Source organism: Pseudophryne corroboree, chromosome 4 (assembly GCF_028390025.1).
Source record: "Pseudophryne corroboree isolate aPseCor3 chromosome 4, aPseCor3.hap2, whole genome shotgun sequence".
Taxonomy (NCBI): domain Eukaryota; kingdom Metazoa; phylum Chordata; class Amphibia; order Anura; family Myobatrachidae; genus Pseudophryne; species Pseudophryne corroboree.
The window spans coordinates 102,278,449-102,296,285 of NC_086447.1; the positions used below are offsets into that span (position 1 = coordinate 102,278,449).

At 46.5% G+C, this 17,837-nt stretch overlaps 1 protein-coding gene across 3 annotated transcripts in view; it reads left to right on the forward strand.

Annotated features, from left to right (window-relative positions):
* The window catches only part of HS1BP3 (HCLS1 binding protein 3), a 152,397-nt gene that overhangs the window by 1,136 nt on the left and 133,424 nt on the right, over positions 1-17,837 (forward strand). For 2 of the 3 annotated variants that reach the window (XM_063915318.1, XM_063915320.1), the window contains exon 2: positions 6,068-6,233. In XM_063915318.1, coding sequence (XP_063771388.1) covers positions 6,068-6,233 — 166 coding nt within the window. Of the gene's footprint in view, positions 1-4,639; positions 4,998-6,067; positions 6,234-17,837 lie in introns of all 3 variants that reach the window. The other variant, XM_063915319.1, reaches the window with a different exon arrangement.

The following is a 17,837-nucleotide window of genomic DNA, read 5'->3' on the forward strand; positions in this document are numbered from 1 at the left end:
AACCTGGGCTGTAACTAAATGACACTATATGTACGCCAAGATGGGATTTGTAGTTCTAAGATCCACTTGGACTGTCATGAGATTAAATTCTCCTGCCCAGTAGCAATATGTCACTGGAAATGATTCCGAAGTGTTATTACCAGGTTACACAGCGTTATGTGATCTTACTGCATATGCGACCCGGCTTGAGACCCCTTCAGACTTGCGGCCTGACCCAGCATATTGCTGGGTTGGTGACGTCATCGCTGACGCTACCAGAGGCGGTGCTTGGAGATAATCATCTCCAAGCACCGCCTCCTACTATGCAGAGAACGGGTGCCGGGGTCGCCTTGACCTGGCATACCCGTTCACATTGCGCGCATTCCAGGTCGATTCCGGCTTCAACCCAGGTCGAGACCTGGGATGAAATGCCGGGACACTCGTCCCGGGATATTGTTCCTGTACCCTTTCACACTGAGCAAATTCCCCGGCTGATGCGCATTCATGTGCAATAACCCGGGAAATATTTGTCAGTGTGAAAGGTGTATTAATAATGGAAGGAATCCTAGTATCTGGCTGGCTTGTAATTCCTTCCAAGGCATGCATGTGATTTATACACAGGTTGGGCAGATAATGCTGACTTAGGCTGTTTGGAAGGCGGTCATGTGACGGCGCTCGGGATCCCGGCGGTCACCATGCCGACACCGGGATCCCGACCGATCACAATGCCGGCCGACGGAATGCCGACACACAGGGTCTATTCCCACTCGTGGGTGTGCTTTCCCCCCCCCTCCCCCCTGCTGTCATTCTGCTGCCAGGATCCCGCGGTCGGTATGCAAACCGCTGGGATCCCAGCTGCTGGTAATATGTTACCAACCCGGATGTCTGTATGAGGATGGAAAGCAGAAGGTATGCAGGGGCTGGTCAAGTGTATTCCTCATGAAATAATAGTAAAGGGCGCGATCTGATGAGCCTTGAATATGAGATGATCATTGGCGGTCGCAGTAGTGGTGCGAGCATTAGCAAACGGCTGCACTGGTGAATTTGGTCAAGGGCGGCAGTTGTTAAGGTGTACACAGAGTGGACCAGCAGACAGAAAACTGGTCTTCATATGGCCTCTCAATGACCGAATGCCGCATGCTACATGGTATGAGCTATAGAAGCAGACATGTTTGTATACCATTGCTGTTTGCTGCAAACAGGGTGAGATACACCCAGTTTGCTCAGTAATTGGACAGTAACTGATTGGAAATGGGTCATGTGATCTGATGAATCGTGTTTTCAATTCCACCATGTAGATGGTAGGGTGAGGAGGTTGGGTACGGCCTCTGACAGTTAGGATGCCGACAGTCAGAATCCCAACACTTTTTCACAAATTTTCTAACCTTTCTCCTTACCCTCCCCTCCTGCAGCCTAACCCTAACTCCCCCTCCCCCCAATCCCCATCCCCTACCTCACAGCCTAACCCTAACTCCTCCCCCAATCCCCATCCCCTACCTCACAGCCTAACCCTAACTCCTCCCCCAATCCCCATCCCCTACTTCACAGCCTAACCCTAACCCCCTCCCCCCCAATCCCCATCCCCTACCTCACAGCCTAACCCTAATCCTCGCCAGGGTTACGGTTAGGCTGCAGGAGGGTTTGGGTATTAGCTGACGGGATTCTGAGCGGTGTTGGGATTCTGGTGCCGGTCTTCTGTTCGCCGGGATCTTAACCATCGTGATGCCAACTACATCCCATGTGGGGATATGGAAACAACAGCAGGAGGCAGGACCAGACTGCCCATCTGGCACTTCTGGCAAATGCCGATGGTCTGGTCCAGTCCACAGAGAGCTGGGAAGGCCGCACGCAGCTCCTGGCTCTCTGGTTTGTCCCCCGCTGCCACCACCCGTAGTGCCCCATTGTTAAGCAACAGGGGGGCATGCCGCGAGTCCACACCCCCTGACTCGCGGCACTTCCTCTCGTTGCGCGCACCCCCTTTCACATGCGCACACGGATGCCAGGGCGGGAAAGAAGCCCCAGTTCCATCCCTGGCAAGATGCATTTGGGCTAATATTCCCCATGACACATACTGGCAGGAATCCATGCCTAGAGCAATTCCAGGCCGTATTAAGGGCAATAGGTGGCCCTACAAAGTATTAGCCCGATGGTCAGCATAATTCGGCACTCAGTGTATGCACACATGCTGTAAATGGCGATTGCTACATTTGGGGCCCCGGCCTTATAGCATTGGAACGGACGGGGACTGAAAACACATATAGGAACCGATACCCAATTATCCCAGTAATCTATGTGCACGAGGAGTTTGGATGAAGCAATAGTGATATTCGAGATTGGAAACAGTGGACTGTTCTGGGCAAAAGCAGGACACCAGGAGATCTGTATTCTGGCCTGCATAGCATAAGTTGTATATGTACATGTGGATTTTTTTGTCCCTAGGCTGATATAGGGGGTCATTCCGAGTTGATCGTACGATCATTCACATAGACATGCGGTGGGACGCCCAGCACAGGGCTAGTCCGCCCCGCATGTCAGTGCCGCCCACCCCCCTCTCGCAGAAATGCGAAAGCATCGCACAGTGGTGTTGCTTTTGCATTTGAGGAGTAACTCCCGGCCAGCGCAGCTCCTGCGGCTGGCCGGGAGAACCTCTTCGCTGCCCGGGTCGCAGCGGCTGCCTGTGACGTTACGCAGCTGCTGCGGCCCCCCCCGACGGTTGGTCCGGCCATGCCTGCGTTGGCCGGACCGCGTCCCCTAAACGGCAGCTTCACGCCGCCGTCCAGCCCCCTCCCACCCAGCGACCGCCTCTGCCTGTCAGAGGCGCATGCGCAGATCCGACCCGATCGCTGTGCTGCGATAAACTGCAGCGAGTGATCAGGTGGGAACGCACACATGTTGCTTGGTTTGCACTGGCAGTGCTGACATCCAGGGGAAGTGAGAGCTGTCAGTTCTGGCTCCAGTTGTGTCTAGAACAACTACAACGGGTCGGGTCCTTGCCCAGCTGGGCCAGATCTCATTTCCCCTTTCTGTCAGGACTGCCAGGCTTGTGTCTGGATTCTGTAGTACTGTTAACAAAGAGGAACATGGGTAGGACATGGTGACTGTAAATAGCATGGGGTGCCCTGAGCTTGATTAAGAAGAAGGATCTCCTGTAAGCTGATTTTTCCCTGCATTAACTGTTACATTACGATACATTGTCCTGACACTTAATTCCTTATGTGTTGAAAAGTGATTATATATAGCTGGGTTGATATGCGGGTATTGATAAATATGCTGCTTAGAGAGGCTACACACACACACTCTGCCCCCTAGTGGTGGAGTACGGTAGTAGCATACTCTAACGTGAGGTCAACTGCCACTGGCAACTAAACTTACTTTATTCCATGTCAACTCAGATTATTTCTGTTAATGTTAAATAGGCAATATATATTTCTTAAATCACAGAACAAATGTAACATATATGTAAATGAAGTTAACTAATTGCATGAAAATAACTATTGGAAAATCTACACTTAAGTGCTTTTCTCCTACTTATGGCTATTTGTCCCTGTAATATCCAAATACATAAAAAGTATAATAAGCAAACAAAGTGGATTTGACCCCTCAAATGACTGTCTAACATGAACTTGGGAGCTACGAAACAAACATGTAATTTGTGGTGAAAGTGACTATTACCCCTTTCAGACAGAAACAGAAATTAGTGGGTGAAGCAGTTCCACCCGGTAATTTCATGAAGAACACAGGGTCCTTTTTCCTGTGTGAAAGGGTCGACCCGTGTTGTAATTCCCGGGACTTCGACCCTGGAATCTACCAGGGTTGGAGACACAGGAATTTCGACACTGGTTGACCCTTTCACACAGACAAAATACCCGTGTTGATCTGCAAATTACCGGGTAGAAATTCTCAACCCGGTAATTAGCATGTCTGTCGGGACTTTCAGACTTTTCTGTCTGAAAGTGGTATAATAGACAAATGTGAATAGTCGTATCAAGTCTTGTAGGGGTTAACGAAACCCAAGCACAAGGCATGTAACACAGCTCTGGGGGTAATGTCTTTTATATATGTGCTGCATTACCTTGCTGCGATCCCTATTGTCCTGTACTAACCTTTCCCTGGTGTTGATCCAGTGCCTGCCTGCTACAAAGTATCTTCTGTCATCAAGTTAAAATGCCTGGAGGTCCGCATAGCTATCATGAGTTGTAGTGATTGGGAAATTACAGAAGACTGGCAGTGTCCAGTGCATAATATTAAACCCTAAAGGGAAAAAAGGGCCAAATGACATTAAAGTATGTTGTTTGAACCTCAAATCAAATTACTGCCTCAATTTTATGTTCTCCGTTTCTGTTGCTTTGGTTCCAAACATCGGTTATATTTCATGTTATTGTCCAAATGTCCAGTAATTTAATAGATGTTCTTTTTGTTCTTTACACTCTGTACAAATAGAATGATAGAAAATGTTTGTAAGACGAGTGAACATTTGACCAATCAGAGGAGACTTGTAATGACATCACCAGTTGCCAAGATCTGTCACTGATTGTTAAATTAAGTTTAATTATTCAGTTTTTACACTTCCCCTTTTTATTTTGAGAGTGAGGTACAGGAGTCTCGTCCCTGAGTGACACCGTGATTGTCTCTCTCCTTCTACATCTACCTCCCCCTCCAGGTGGCTCTTTCCAAAAACTGTACACCCTGAGGAAACATCCTTCTTGGCTCTGAAACGTTTCAGCTTGTCCTAGGTCTACTTGCCTATAGGGGATGCCCAAGACCCTAAAGAGCGCCAAAATACAAGTGGATGGAGCAAGCAACTTATGATTAAAACACAAAGCTGCTGCAACTTATCTGTATGCGAGTAACAACGTGGGTTTGTGTTCCGGTATCAGCACCATTTACTAGCGTTAGAAATGGTGATAGTCACACAAAATTAATGGAGGTATATAGGAGGATTTAAGATGGCGGAGGCTACAAAGTGGCACCTTTGTAGTTACAACGTCAGCTCTGACATGGTTACAGGTGGCTAATCGGTAAGATTGTTTATGTCACTCGTTGACTTAATTAGCACGTCAGTCAGTTTGATTTACCCATCTGTGCTGAGCCATGGATATACCTAAAATCTGGACTGTCAGGGTGCCTTAAGGGCCCACGTTTGAGAACCTCTGTCTTATAGTCTGCCACAGTACCCATGCTATGTTTTCATGTGACTGTTGTTTTGAGGAGGGGAGTAACAGTCACAAGGTATCAGTCTGTTAAGGTGGGTACACAACTGATAGATATATCTGCCGATCAATTGCTCTGCAGATATAACTATGGACGGATTGGGCAGTGTGCTGTGTATACACACTGCCCGATCCGTCGGGGACTGACATCATGAACTGGGCGGGCGTGTACACATGTCCGGCCAGTTCAGCTGTCAATCACCGCCGGCCGCCGCAGCATGTGTAAGGGCGGGCGGCTGGTCGTCCGTACACACACAGCGATGCGCCAATATGTCGGTAGATATATTGGCCATCGGCTGTGCTGCGGGGCCGACGCAATATGTCTGTGAACGACTGAGTTCACAGACATATCGCCCGTACACACTGGCCGACAGACCCGCAATATATCGGCCGTTCAATAAACCGGCCGATATAGCGGCCAGTGTGTACCCACCTTTATAGGGTTCCACTCGTAAATATATAATGCATCACACTAAGGAGCCTGGTCTTGATGGAATCCCCATTAGCAATCAAAATATCTCCTGTATGGGAAATTGTGGCCCAGATACAGATTTATCAAGCCATGGAGAGTGATAAATTGCACGGATAAAAGTACCAACCAATCAGCTCCTAACTGCCATGTTACAAGCTGTGTTTAAAAAATGACAGTTAGGAACTAATTGGTTGGTATTTTATCATCGTGCAATTTATCACTCTCCAAGGCTTGATAAATCTGGGCCTATATCTGTTCAACATATATTACCGAACCACTGTGCTTACTACTTGTGGCTGTAGCCAAATCCCATCCGCCTTGCATCCATTGTGTAATGAATGTCTTGTCTGGGGGTCAGTTGCAGCATTGAGACCAGGTAACATAATGTCCTCTCTACTCTCCCCAGGCAGCTTCAGAACGGACACACTGCTCTAGACATGTGGGTACCGGAATATCAGGAGATCCGTGGCAAGATGATGACTGGACATGTAGAGTATCAGATTGTGGTAGTCACTGCGTTGCCTGCATTCAAATCAGCCAAGCATAAACCTGAGGATGTTGTACAGTTTGTTGTAAGTATAGATCGGAGCTGACAATGTTATCTAGTTGTTCCACAGACCCAGGGCTGGATTAAGGGCTGTACGAGTTTGAAGCTTGAAATTGAATATGGGACAATTGTGAGAAGAGTAGGAGGTGTGGTCAGTGCTGTGTGGGTTTGGCTATTGATGTGTGGGTGTGGTCAGTGCCGTGTGGGCATGTACTCCCCATAAACTATCAGCCCCAATGTCCCCTATATTGTAACTTTAGAAAAATTGCTCATTACTTGCTCCCATGCACGATTACAGGACTTTCTTCGGGCTGCACCCACTCTGTGGAATGCCCTACCACGTACAATAAGACTCTCCTCTAGTCTTCAAACCTTCAAGCGTTCCTTGAAAACTCACCTATTCAGACAAGCTTATCAAATTCCAGAACTGCTCATATTACCTTTATAGCTTTCCTATCCAATTATATCCCTACAGTACAGTACACACACATCATCCACATATTTTCTTTCTTCTCTCTCCCTTCCTCCTGACCCTGGTTCATCACTGCTCTGATGTGATATCATACAGCCCACCTAGAACCTTTGCAATCTGGTGGACAGCTATGCAGTAGATAGCACCTATCCTTGTGTATCAATGCCTAAGTTCCCATAAATTGTAAGCTTGCGAGCAGGGCCCTCCTACCTCTATGACTGTTTGTTATTACCCAGTTTTGTCTTCTTATTGTGTCTGGTTGTAAAGCGCAACGGAATATGCTGCGCTATATAAGCAACTGTTAATAAATAAATAAATTAAATAAATAAAAATAGTACCATTTATTGAGGAATATAGACATACACTTTTAATACTCATGATTTATGGTCAACCGTGTAGTGATGGGCCTGTTTTTATGTAGAGGCCTGGAGCTGTAGTTCCACCTGTCCTGTTGTCAGTCTGACCCTGCGTAGAGCCCTCCTCTGCAAATGTATGTTTTGCCACTCTCCTACATTGGATTAGTTACTAATCACATGATTGTCGTCAATTCACATGTAGCCATTGGGGGAATCCAGAAAACATGTTGGACAGATCTAATCACTGCCACTGACTTTACCAAGACTGATCAGAATCCAGTGCCTAGCATCGTTTGACCCTGGAATCCAGACAGACTTGCTCTGTACGGTGGTCTTGCTGAAAGCTGGATAATTGTAGCCTTGAACTGTATTATGCACCACTGCCCCACCCTGCCCACAGCCCTCTACTTCTGATTACTGAGGTGGCAGATAACCTTAACCACTTACCTGGCATAGTGGCATCAGATGTGACCATGCCAGGCTGGGCTTTCCATGACATGGCCTCATCTGATGCATCCAGTCAGAAATGCCCACTGTGGGGCTGCTGAAAGATAATCTTCCTGCAGCTGCCACTCTCAGTGGGACCGCCCGGTCCCTCTGCTTCCTGGTTACCTCTCCTGGTGCCTGCCTTGCAGCCGATCACTGCTGATCAAGCAGCCCAGCAGCATCCCCCATCCTGCGGCTGCAGAGATTAGAAATGCAGCATTCTCCTTCTCTGTGTACACCCCATAGCTGCTCCTGTGTAAAAAATTTAAATTCTTGATAGTCCAATAATCTGTAGACCAATATACTGTATGTGTTACTGGGGATGGTATCAGGATTCTGGCGATTGGGGTGCCGGCAGTCAGAATCCCCGCGACGCTCAGGATCCCGACACCTATTTGGGAAGTAAACTACCCCTAACCTTCCTTTCCCGCAGGCTACTAAGAGCCGCATGACTCTTTCTTACTGTCGCACTGGAATCATGTGACAGATGTCAGCGATAGCTCAGAAGAGACTGTACCGATGGAGGATGACATAAATCTGGCGTGTTGCAGAAGATGAATTACTAATGAAAACAGGCAGAGAACACATGCTAAAACAATGTAGCCTACACTTTGCTTATAGGAAATGCAGATTTACTGCGTCGCTGATAATAGTAATAGAACACTGCCTTTATTGTGACGATGTACTAAACGCTAAAAATAAAGCTGGGTGCGCACCCCCCAACACACTCTTTGAATTAGGATAATGTTACAATTATTGGCATTTTTTTCGTTATTTTGATGGAGGCTCAAATGACCTCAGATTGATTCCAGACCTTCCATAGCCATTAGTGTGGTAATGAAACGCGTGAAGTCGTGCCTGATATTCAAACACACTAAATTAAATTATTAGTATCTATTCCTGGCAGGACACGCACGTTATTTTCATTTGAATTCAGAGCTACCATTGCCAAAACGTAACAAGCTGTTCCCGAGCCAGCCTGGGCGACCGCTTTAAAGAAATATGCACTTGCAGCTTTTTAGTCAAAATTGTTTTGAAATAGAACCAGTTTATTTTTCTTACCAGGGCATGTCCACCCGAGCTGGCAAAACGCAGGGTTTTTGGGCCCACTTTCTCCTTTTCTGGCTAATTCTGTGTTTGGCGTCCTCCTTAATTCAGTTCTTGATTCCTGGCTATCAAAGGAACATTCTAATAAAAGATTAGCTATTCTAAATAATATTTTGAGATGGTTTTTCCTGAATAACATACGAACGAATAACTATTTTCCACAATAAACCAGCCACCGGGGAGACTGTACTCTTGGAGTTGTTGTATCTTGGCTGAGTAGGAAGAGTGGTATGTAAGCAAAGTACGTGAAAATATGCAGAGGTATGGTTCTACCTTACCAGGGCCATTTCCTCTAAGTGTTCCTGCATTCATGGAGCTCATCAGCGCAAGGGTGACAGGAACCCAGCCATTGACAGCTGCATGTAATAGGAATTGTATAATCCAGGTCGAATGAGTGTCTGAGGACATGTTGATCATGCGGTTTATGATCAGGTTTCGATCGCAATTTAACTTGCAGTGGACCTATATTTAGGATGTGTGTGTGTGGTGGTGGTGGGGGCACTGTAAGCAAAATGATGTATGTTGGAGTGGTTTGGTTAATAATTGTATGTGTAGAAGTATTTTATATTGAATATGGTAGAATATGGGCAACCAATATAGGGACTGACAGAGCGGAGCAGCAGACGATGGACGTCTATTATTGGGAAGACTAGTATGAGACTTGCAATAATCAGTGTGGGAGATAATGAGAACATGGATTAGAGTTTTTGCAGTGTCTTGTGTAAGATAAGAACGTATTTTGGATATGTTTTTTAGATGCATGTAACGTGATTTAGAGACAGATTGAATGTGGGGAACAAAGGACAGTTCAGAGTCAAGGGTGACACCTATGCAGCGAGCTTGTGGATTAGGGTAGATAGTCGCGTTGTCAACAGTTATGGAGATAACAGGTTGGTATCTACTCTTGACTGGTTGGAATATAATTAATTCTTTTTTGGAAATGTTGAGTTTGAGGTGGCGAGATGTCATCCAAGATGAAATGGCAGAAAGGCATTCGGAGACCTAGACCAAAACCGATGGTGAAGCTCTGGGGAGGATAGATTTGAGTATCATCAGCGTACAAATAATACTGAAATCCGAAAGAGCTGATTACTTTGTCAAGAGATGGGGTATAGGTTGAGAAAAGCAGAGGACCTAAGACTGAGCTTTGCGGTACTCCAACTGATAAAGGTAGCAAAGAGGAGGTGGACACTGAAGGAGCGATTAGATAGGTAGGATGAGAACCAAAAAGGGCTGTGCCCTGGAGACCTAGGGACTGCAGTATTTGTATGGGAAGAGAATGGTCAACAGTGTCAAAATCAGCAGAGAGATCTGGAAGAATAACAAGTGAGTAATGGCCTTTAGACTTCGCAGGGACCAGAGCATTCACTACTTTAGTCAGTGCTGTCTCTTTGGAGTGTTGGGCACGAAAGCCTGACTGAAGTTGTGTGAGTTAAGAAAGTGTGTGAGGAGAGTGTAGGCAAGTCTCTGAAGTAGCTTGGAGAATCAAGGCGCTGAGATATGGGACATTAGTTAGAGAGAGAGTTTAGGGATGAAGGAGGGTAGATGAGTGATTTAAATGTATTAAAAAGTTGCTTGGGTTGGTGGCATGAGAAGAGATGAGAGATTGGAAATATGTTTGGCAGTGTCCAGAGCATTACGATTGCAGTGGTAGGTGGTCGAGATTTACGTCACTGATGTTCTACTTTACGTGACAGTTTGTCGTGTTAATTTAGAGTGCCACGGTTGACATCTAAGCCTATGTGGAGTGTGATGGGTACCCAGAGCCACTTTATCAAGGATTCTCACTAGAGTTTGGTGCAGGTGAGATACACCAGTCTCAGGAAGGGTAAATGTAAAAATATTTGTGAGAGCAGTTGTTGGAGAGAGGTGGAAAGTTGTTGAAGCTTAATAGCATTAGTATTTCTGCGGGTTAGAGGAGGCTTGCTTGATTTCATTATCTGAGTTTGGAGTAATGGAAGAGCTCAAGCAGGTGATAAGGTTGTGATCAGAGAGAGGGAAAGGAGTATTAGTGAATTCAGAAACAGACCATAGTCTGGTGAATACAAGATTGAGGCAGTGCCCTTCCTGATGAGTAGAGGAGTCAAACCATTGGGTGAGGTCAAGAGAGGAGGTTAAAGAGGAGTATGGAGTCATAAAGAGATTGTAGACTGTCAATAGCGCATTATGAACTCCTTTCTCTGTTCAGCTCTGTAGGACATTTTACGCTTATTTTATGACAAGTAATTATTATATATACCTTGTCCTATATTGTCTTGAACTGAAAGTCACTGTTTTCTTGTTTTGATTACTTGTTTATGTACTCTGTAATTAGGTGCTGCGGATCCCTTGTGGCACCACACTTGGTAAACTCAAGAAGTGGGAAAAGTAGATGACAGGGATTTTGGCCCATATCACCTTTAGCATGCCCCATAGTTGATGGATCTTCACTGTGAATAACTACTTCTTTCTATGATCCTTGAATAGACTGAGCTCTGGTGGCTGAATAGGCCTCAGCATTCAGCTGGAATTATTGGTTTGTTTTCGGGTCCAGTCCAGCCAGGACTTTCTAGCCTTGCTGAATATTCCATGAGCAGATGGGTACACTATGTTGTATCCATATTCACCTGATCATCAGCGATGTACTGATCTCATCTGCCCTACTAAAATTGCTATACTGCTATCAATTAGTATTATTTATTATTATCAGTTACTTATAGCGCAGCTAATTCCATTGCACTTTACAATTGGGTACAATACAGTAATAAAAGAAGACTAGGTAATATCAGACATAGGGGTAGGAAGGCCCCTAGACTCGCAAACAGTCTATAGGGAAGTACGCATTGGTGGGCTGTATGATCCAGTCACACAGCTAGGTTGGCCTGGGGTCAGCGGGATGTGTAAGTGAAGAAAGAGAACACATATAGAGTTATGTGTGGACTGTATAGTGCGGATGTAATTGAGTAGGATAGCGTATGAAGGCTATGTGAGTGGTTCTGGAATTTGATAAGCGTGTCTGAACCAGTGGGTTTTCAGTGAAAGACTGAAGGTTTGGAGACTAGAGGAGAATCTTATTGTGCGTGGGCGGGCATTCCACAGAGTTGGTGCAGCCCAAAATACAGTCCTGTTGCCATACCTCCAAAGTGGCCCATTATTGGCAGGACAGTCCCATTTTTGGACACTATCCCACCGTCACACCCACAGGCCGCAGTATCTTGCGGTTAGGGGTGCAGTTGGGAGGCCCCCCTCTCTCGCTGCTCTGCTTAGCAGAACACCAGTGAATGGATGCTGTTCGCATGCGCGCGGCATCTGTACCGTGGAGAATGGGGCATGGCCAGCAGTTCCCAGAGAGCTAGGCATGCTACCCAGTGATGAAACCGGGGGGGTGGGGGGTGGGGGGGAGTCCGTGGTTGCAGCATTTCTCGCAAGGCCACGTCCCCTTTTTAGACGGGGTTCCGATACCAATTCTCAAGAAGTTGGGAGGTATGCGGTAGTCCAAAAACAGTCCTGTAACTGTGAATGGGAGCAGATAATGAGAGTAGATGAGAGATGCAGAGCGGAGAGGTCAGGCTGGGAGATATTTTAAGTGTAGAGATGTACATTGGTGTAGTTTGATTTAAGTAGTATTTTATGTTGAATTCGGCAAAGGGCCTGCTATGTGAGCGGTTGAACATCCGTGTACGCATCCGTTTTCACATGTAAGATGGACCATGTCCATGCGAACCACCCAGAATTGCCCATCACTTTTCCATGAGATCTCGATTGCACCAGCGCCTCTGTGTGTTTACTCTGTGTAATGCATGCGTCGTAGTAGATTATAGGGATTTTTGTGCTCACGCAGTTGCGTAAGATCGTCTAACTACCTGAAAAATTGTCATTGCCTGCAACTCTGAATCCGGCCCAAGGCTTGGTGTGCTGGATGTTGTGACTAGAGATGAGCGGGGTCGAATTTACTCTGTTCTTAATGCCATAATTAACGCAGGTTCGGATTTATCCAGATTTTTCTAATTGGCTATCCAAAACATGTGACATCCGAGAGCCAATAAGGTGCCGTTTTGAGATCCGGGTAAATCTGGATAAATCTGAACTGCCGTTAAGAACAAGTTTGGATTTATCTGAATTTTTCTAATTGGCTACCCAAAACATGTGACATCCGATAGCCAATAAGATGCAGTTTTGAAATCCGGGTAAATCCGAACCCGCACATCTCTAGTTGTGACAGACCTCTGTCACGTAGTTGGCTGACTGTGGTCTGGGTGCTGTTTGTACTGTCATACAATACATGTACGACATTGTGTCGGTATTGTGACCGGCGATCTCCTGACTGCCGGTCACATAACTACAGCCCGGTCAAATTACCTGTCTCTCTGCATGAAAGGGAGTGAACAAGATTTCTGCGGGGCACAACTGTACAGACATCATTTTACACTGCTGCTCAAGTCGTACCAAACAGCCGCTCTCGGTGCGCCATGTCCTGTGTACCTTATTTGCTCAACAAAAATGAGCCACAAAACTACACTGCTAGTTACACTGACCACTGGGTTGTGCGACATTTGTACGTCTGTGAGTGTGAATTTGTGTAACATGTGTAGCACATTTTTTTTATACCAATTCATGTGCAGTATAAGTCGCAGCCCAGCGTCTCTAGTACACTGTGAGTGGCTCTTCACTGTGTCTGTGATGCGACTAAGTGGCCATACTTATGATAAATATGGTACGCTACTCCTCAGCATCTCAGTCAGTCATGAAGGGAGTCTTGCGCCATGTGGCGTACAGACGCTCAGTGTATAAGGGCACATCTGCAGGTATTTTGTGGTATAAACTGGTCAAATCCGTAAAGCAGAACCCACATATTTGACCTTCAGAAAGGTTTAGCGGGAATTAGTGATGTGTGATCCTCAGGTCCCTAGTACAGAGTTACCGTCACAAAAATAATCCAGTTGGATGCATTCTCGGAAGGAAAACTTTCCTACGAGCTCATCAAGAAGGTCAACATCTGAATTATGCAAAACAATGCGTAGAAGAAAGTGCTGCGGACTGATAAAAACTAAATTTTAATTATTTGTCCACAACCACAAAAGATACGGTTGTAGAAAAAAAAGACAGGTGAACCCTTCACCAATTGTTGAACAGGGGAGTGGATATATTCTACTTTGGGGTTCTGTGTAGAGATAGAACTGGCTTCAAATATTTTCTTTAACCTGGTTCATTGCGTCCGTACATAAATGTGAAAGTCTGATGGAATTTCTCAAATTTTAGATCGATTTAAAAATATAAGCAAGATTTCAAAAAGTTGCCCATGTGCAGACCTGCAGTACTTTAAACTTGTGTGAGCTTAAATTTATACATTTTAGCTGTTTATAATGGCGAACCTTGAATGGGAATTTTAGAAATTCAATCTTCCAACACCTGTAGCCTTCACTTTTTGAATACAAAAAATATTATTTCAAAATATTGTTTAATATTGTTTCAAAATTAAAATGCTATTTTCACCACAAACATGAAATGCAATATGCAAGTTGATTTAGAGCCACAAATTTGAATCTGGGTCTGTTGACGATTGGTCTTAAAAATGTTTTTGTGACTTTTGAATTGGCGACGTTCAATTTATTATTAAACTAATTCGAAAGTTACCGGACTCCTGTGTAGCAGCCATTAAATCTTGTTAGATGGAAGGTTGTTAGATCGGTATCTGGACTCTGGGTCGACACCCATTAGGTCGACACCCTTTGGTTGACAGTGAATAGGTCGACACGAACAAGGTCAACATGCAAAAAGGTCAACATGAGTTTTTCAAAAAAAAATTTATTTTTTCGAACTTTTTCATACTTTACACTTCACGTGGACTACGATTGGGAACGGTAACCTGTGCCGAGCGCAGCGGTAGCGGAGTGAGGCACCTTGCCCGAGCCATGCGAGGGTACACGGTGCACTAATTGAGGTTCCCGGTCACTTTACGAATAAAACAACATAAAAAAAACATGAAAAACTCATGTCAACCTTTTTCATGTCAACCTTGTTCATGTTGTCCTAATGGCTATGTCAACCTATTTCTAGTGTCGACCTAGCCACTGTCGACCAATAGGTGTCGACCTAATGGGTGTCGACCCTTAGTCCCATACCCGTTAGATCTGAATGGTGAACTGAGTATTAACAAATACTAAAATCTACTGACCCAGAGACAATTAGGAAATTGAAAATGAAATTGGCTATTTCTATAAGATAACACTTCAAAAAGTCCTTGTAATCTATATCTTGCTCCCTTACAGGAATAAAAGGTTTTGTAGTGATCTTCATGAGATAGACAGAAATTATTTTCCATAATATTAACTGGTAAATCCTGCAAACTAATAGCAGTTATGCCTTAACGTGTCCAAATACGTCATGTTTCAGTTTATACCACGGAGTTTGTGTGAGCTTTTTTCACTTAGAGATTCAGTGAAACATACAATTTAATTAGGAGCATCCAAACTTTTGCGTACAGCTGTAATTTTGTTTAGCTGAGGCCATTCTGGTGGTGAGTATCCAAACAGGTCCAGTGCTAGGATTTGTGTACAGTACAGTAAAAGTGTGATGGCCAGTATACAATACTTTACCCCAGTCTGATGGCCAGTGTACAGTGAAGACACCAGTTTCATGTTCTTGTGTACATTTACATACTCCAGTCTGGCGTACTTGTGTGTTAGACATTCAATCAGATGACCCTTTGTACAATAAAGATGCCAGTCTGATGGACTATAAACAATACAAACCCCAGTTTGATGGACTGTACGCAGGTGCAGACCCCAATCTGATTATTATTATTATTATTATCCTTTATTTATATGGCGCCACAAGGGTTCCGCAGCGCCCAATTACAGAGTACATAAACAAATAATCAAACAGGAAAACAGCAACTTACAGTTGATGACAGTATAGGACAAGTACAGGGTAAATAAACATAGTTACATCAGCAGATGACACTGGAATAAGTATCAGGTGGCAGAAGACTACTGGATTTGGTGCAGTTGAAGATTATTAAAGTAAGAAAGGATAAGCACATGAGGGAAGAGGGCCCTGCTCGTGAGAGCCTGATGGTCACTGTACAGCACAGACCCCCAGTCTGACGTTCACTGTACAATGTAGACCCTAGTCTGACGGCCAGTGCACAGTACAGACCCCAGTCTGACGACCAGTGCACAGTACAGACCCCAGTCTGACGACCAGTGCACAGTACAGACCCCAGTCTGACGTTCACTGTACAGTACAGACCCCAGTCTGACGTTCACTGTACAGTACAGACCCCAGTCTGACGTTCACTGTACAGTACAGACCCCAGTCTGACGTTCACTGTACAGTACAGACCCCAGTCTGACGACCAGTGTACAGTACAGACCCCAGTCTGTCGACCAGTGTACAGTACTACAGACCCCAGTCTGACGACCAGTGTACAGTACAGACCCCAGTCTGACGGCCAGTGCACAGTACAGAACCCAGTCTGAGGGCCAGTGCACAATACATCCCCCAGTCTGACGACCAGTGCACCATACATCCCCCAGTCTGACGACCAGTGTACAGTACAGACCCCAGTCTGACGACCAGTGTACAGTACAGACCCCAGTCTGTCGACCAGTGTACAGTACTACAGACCCCAGTCTGACGACCAGTGTACAGTACAGACCCCAGTCTGACGGCCAGTGCACAGTACAGACCCCAGTCTGAGGGCCAGTGCACAATACATCCCCCAGTCTGATGGGCCAGTGCACAGTACAGATCCCAGTCTGAGGGCCAGTGCACAATACATCCCCCAGTCTGACGACCAGTGCACAGTACAGACCCCAGTCTGACGACCAGTGTACAGTACAGACCCCAGTCTGACGACCAGTGTACAGTACAGACCCCAGTCTGACGACCAGTGTACAGTACAGACCCCAGTCTGACGACCAGTGTACAGTACAGACCCCAGTCTGACGACCAGTGTACAGTACAGACCCCAGTCTGACGGCCAGTGCACAGTACAGACCCCAGTCTGACGGCCAGTGCACAGTACAGAACCCAGTCTGAGGGCCAGTGCACCATACATCCCCCAGTCTGACGGCCAGTGCACCATACATCCCCCAGTCTGACGGCCAGTGCACCATGCATCCCCCAGTCTGACGGCCAGTGCACCATGCATCCCCCAGTCTGACGGCCAGTGCACCATGCATCCCCCAGTCTGACGGCCAGTGCACCATACATCCCCCAGTCTGACGGCCAGTGCACCATACATCCCCCAGTCTGACGGCCAGTGCACCATACATCCCCCAGTCTGACGGCCAGTGCACAATACAGACCCCAGTCTGACGGCCAGTGCACCATACATCCCCCAGTCTGACGGCCAGTGCACAATACAGACCCCAGTCTGACGGCCAGTGCACCATACATCCCCCAGTCTGACGGCCAGTGCACAATACAGACCCCAGTCTGACGGCCAGTGCACAATACAGACCCCAGTCTGACGGCCAGTTCACAATACAGACCCCAGTCTGACGGCCAGTGCACCATACATCCCCCAGTCTGACGGCCAGTGCACAATACAGACCCCAGTCTGACGGCCAGTGCACAGTACAGACCCCAGTCTGAGGGCCAGTGCACCATACATCCCCCAGTCTGACGGCCAGTGCACCATACATCCCCCAGTCTGACGGCCAGTGCACAATACATCCCCCAGTCTGACGGCCAGTGCACAATACATCCCCCAGTCTGACGGCCAGTGCACAATACATCCCCCAGTCTGACGGCCAGTGCACAGTACAGACCCCAGTCTGAAGGCCAGTGCACAATACATCCCCCAGTCTGACGGGCCAGTGCACAATACATCCCCCAGTCTGACGGGCCAGTGCACAGTACATCCCCCAGTCTGAAGGCCAGTGCACAATACATCCCCCAGTCTGACGGCCAGTGCACAATACAGACCCCAGTCTGACGGCCAGTGCACAATACAGACCCCAGTCTGACGGCCAGTGCACAATACATCCCCCAGTCTGACGGCCAGTGCACAATACAGACCCCAGTCTGACGGCCAGTGCACAGTACAGACCCCAGTCTGACGACCACTGCACAATACATCCCCCAGTCTGACGGTCCAGTGCACAATACAGACCCCAGTCTGACGACCAGTGCACAGTACAGACCCCAGTATATATCCCACCATTTAGTATATTTAGGACATGGATTATTTCTAATACTAAACATGAACTAGAACTATCCA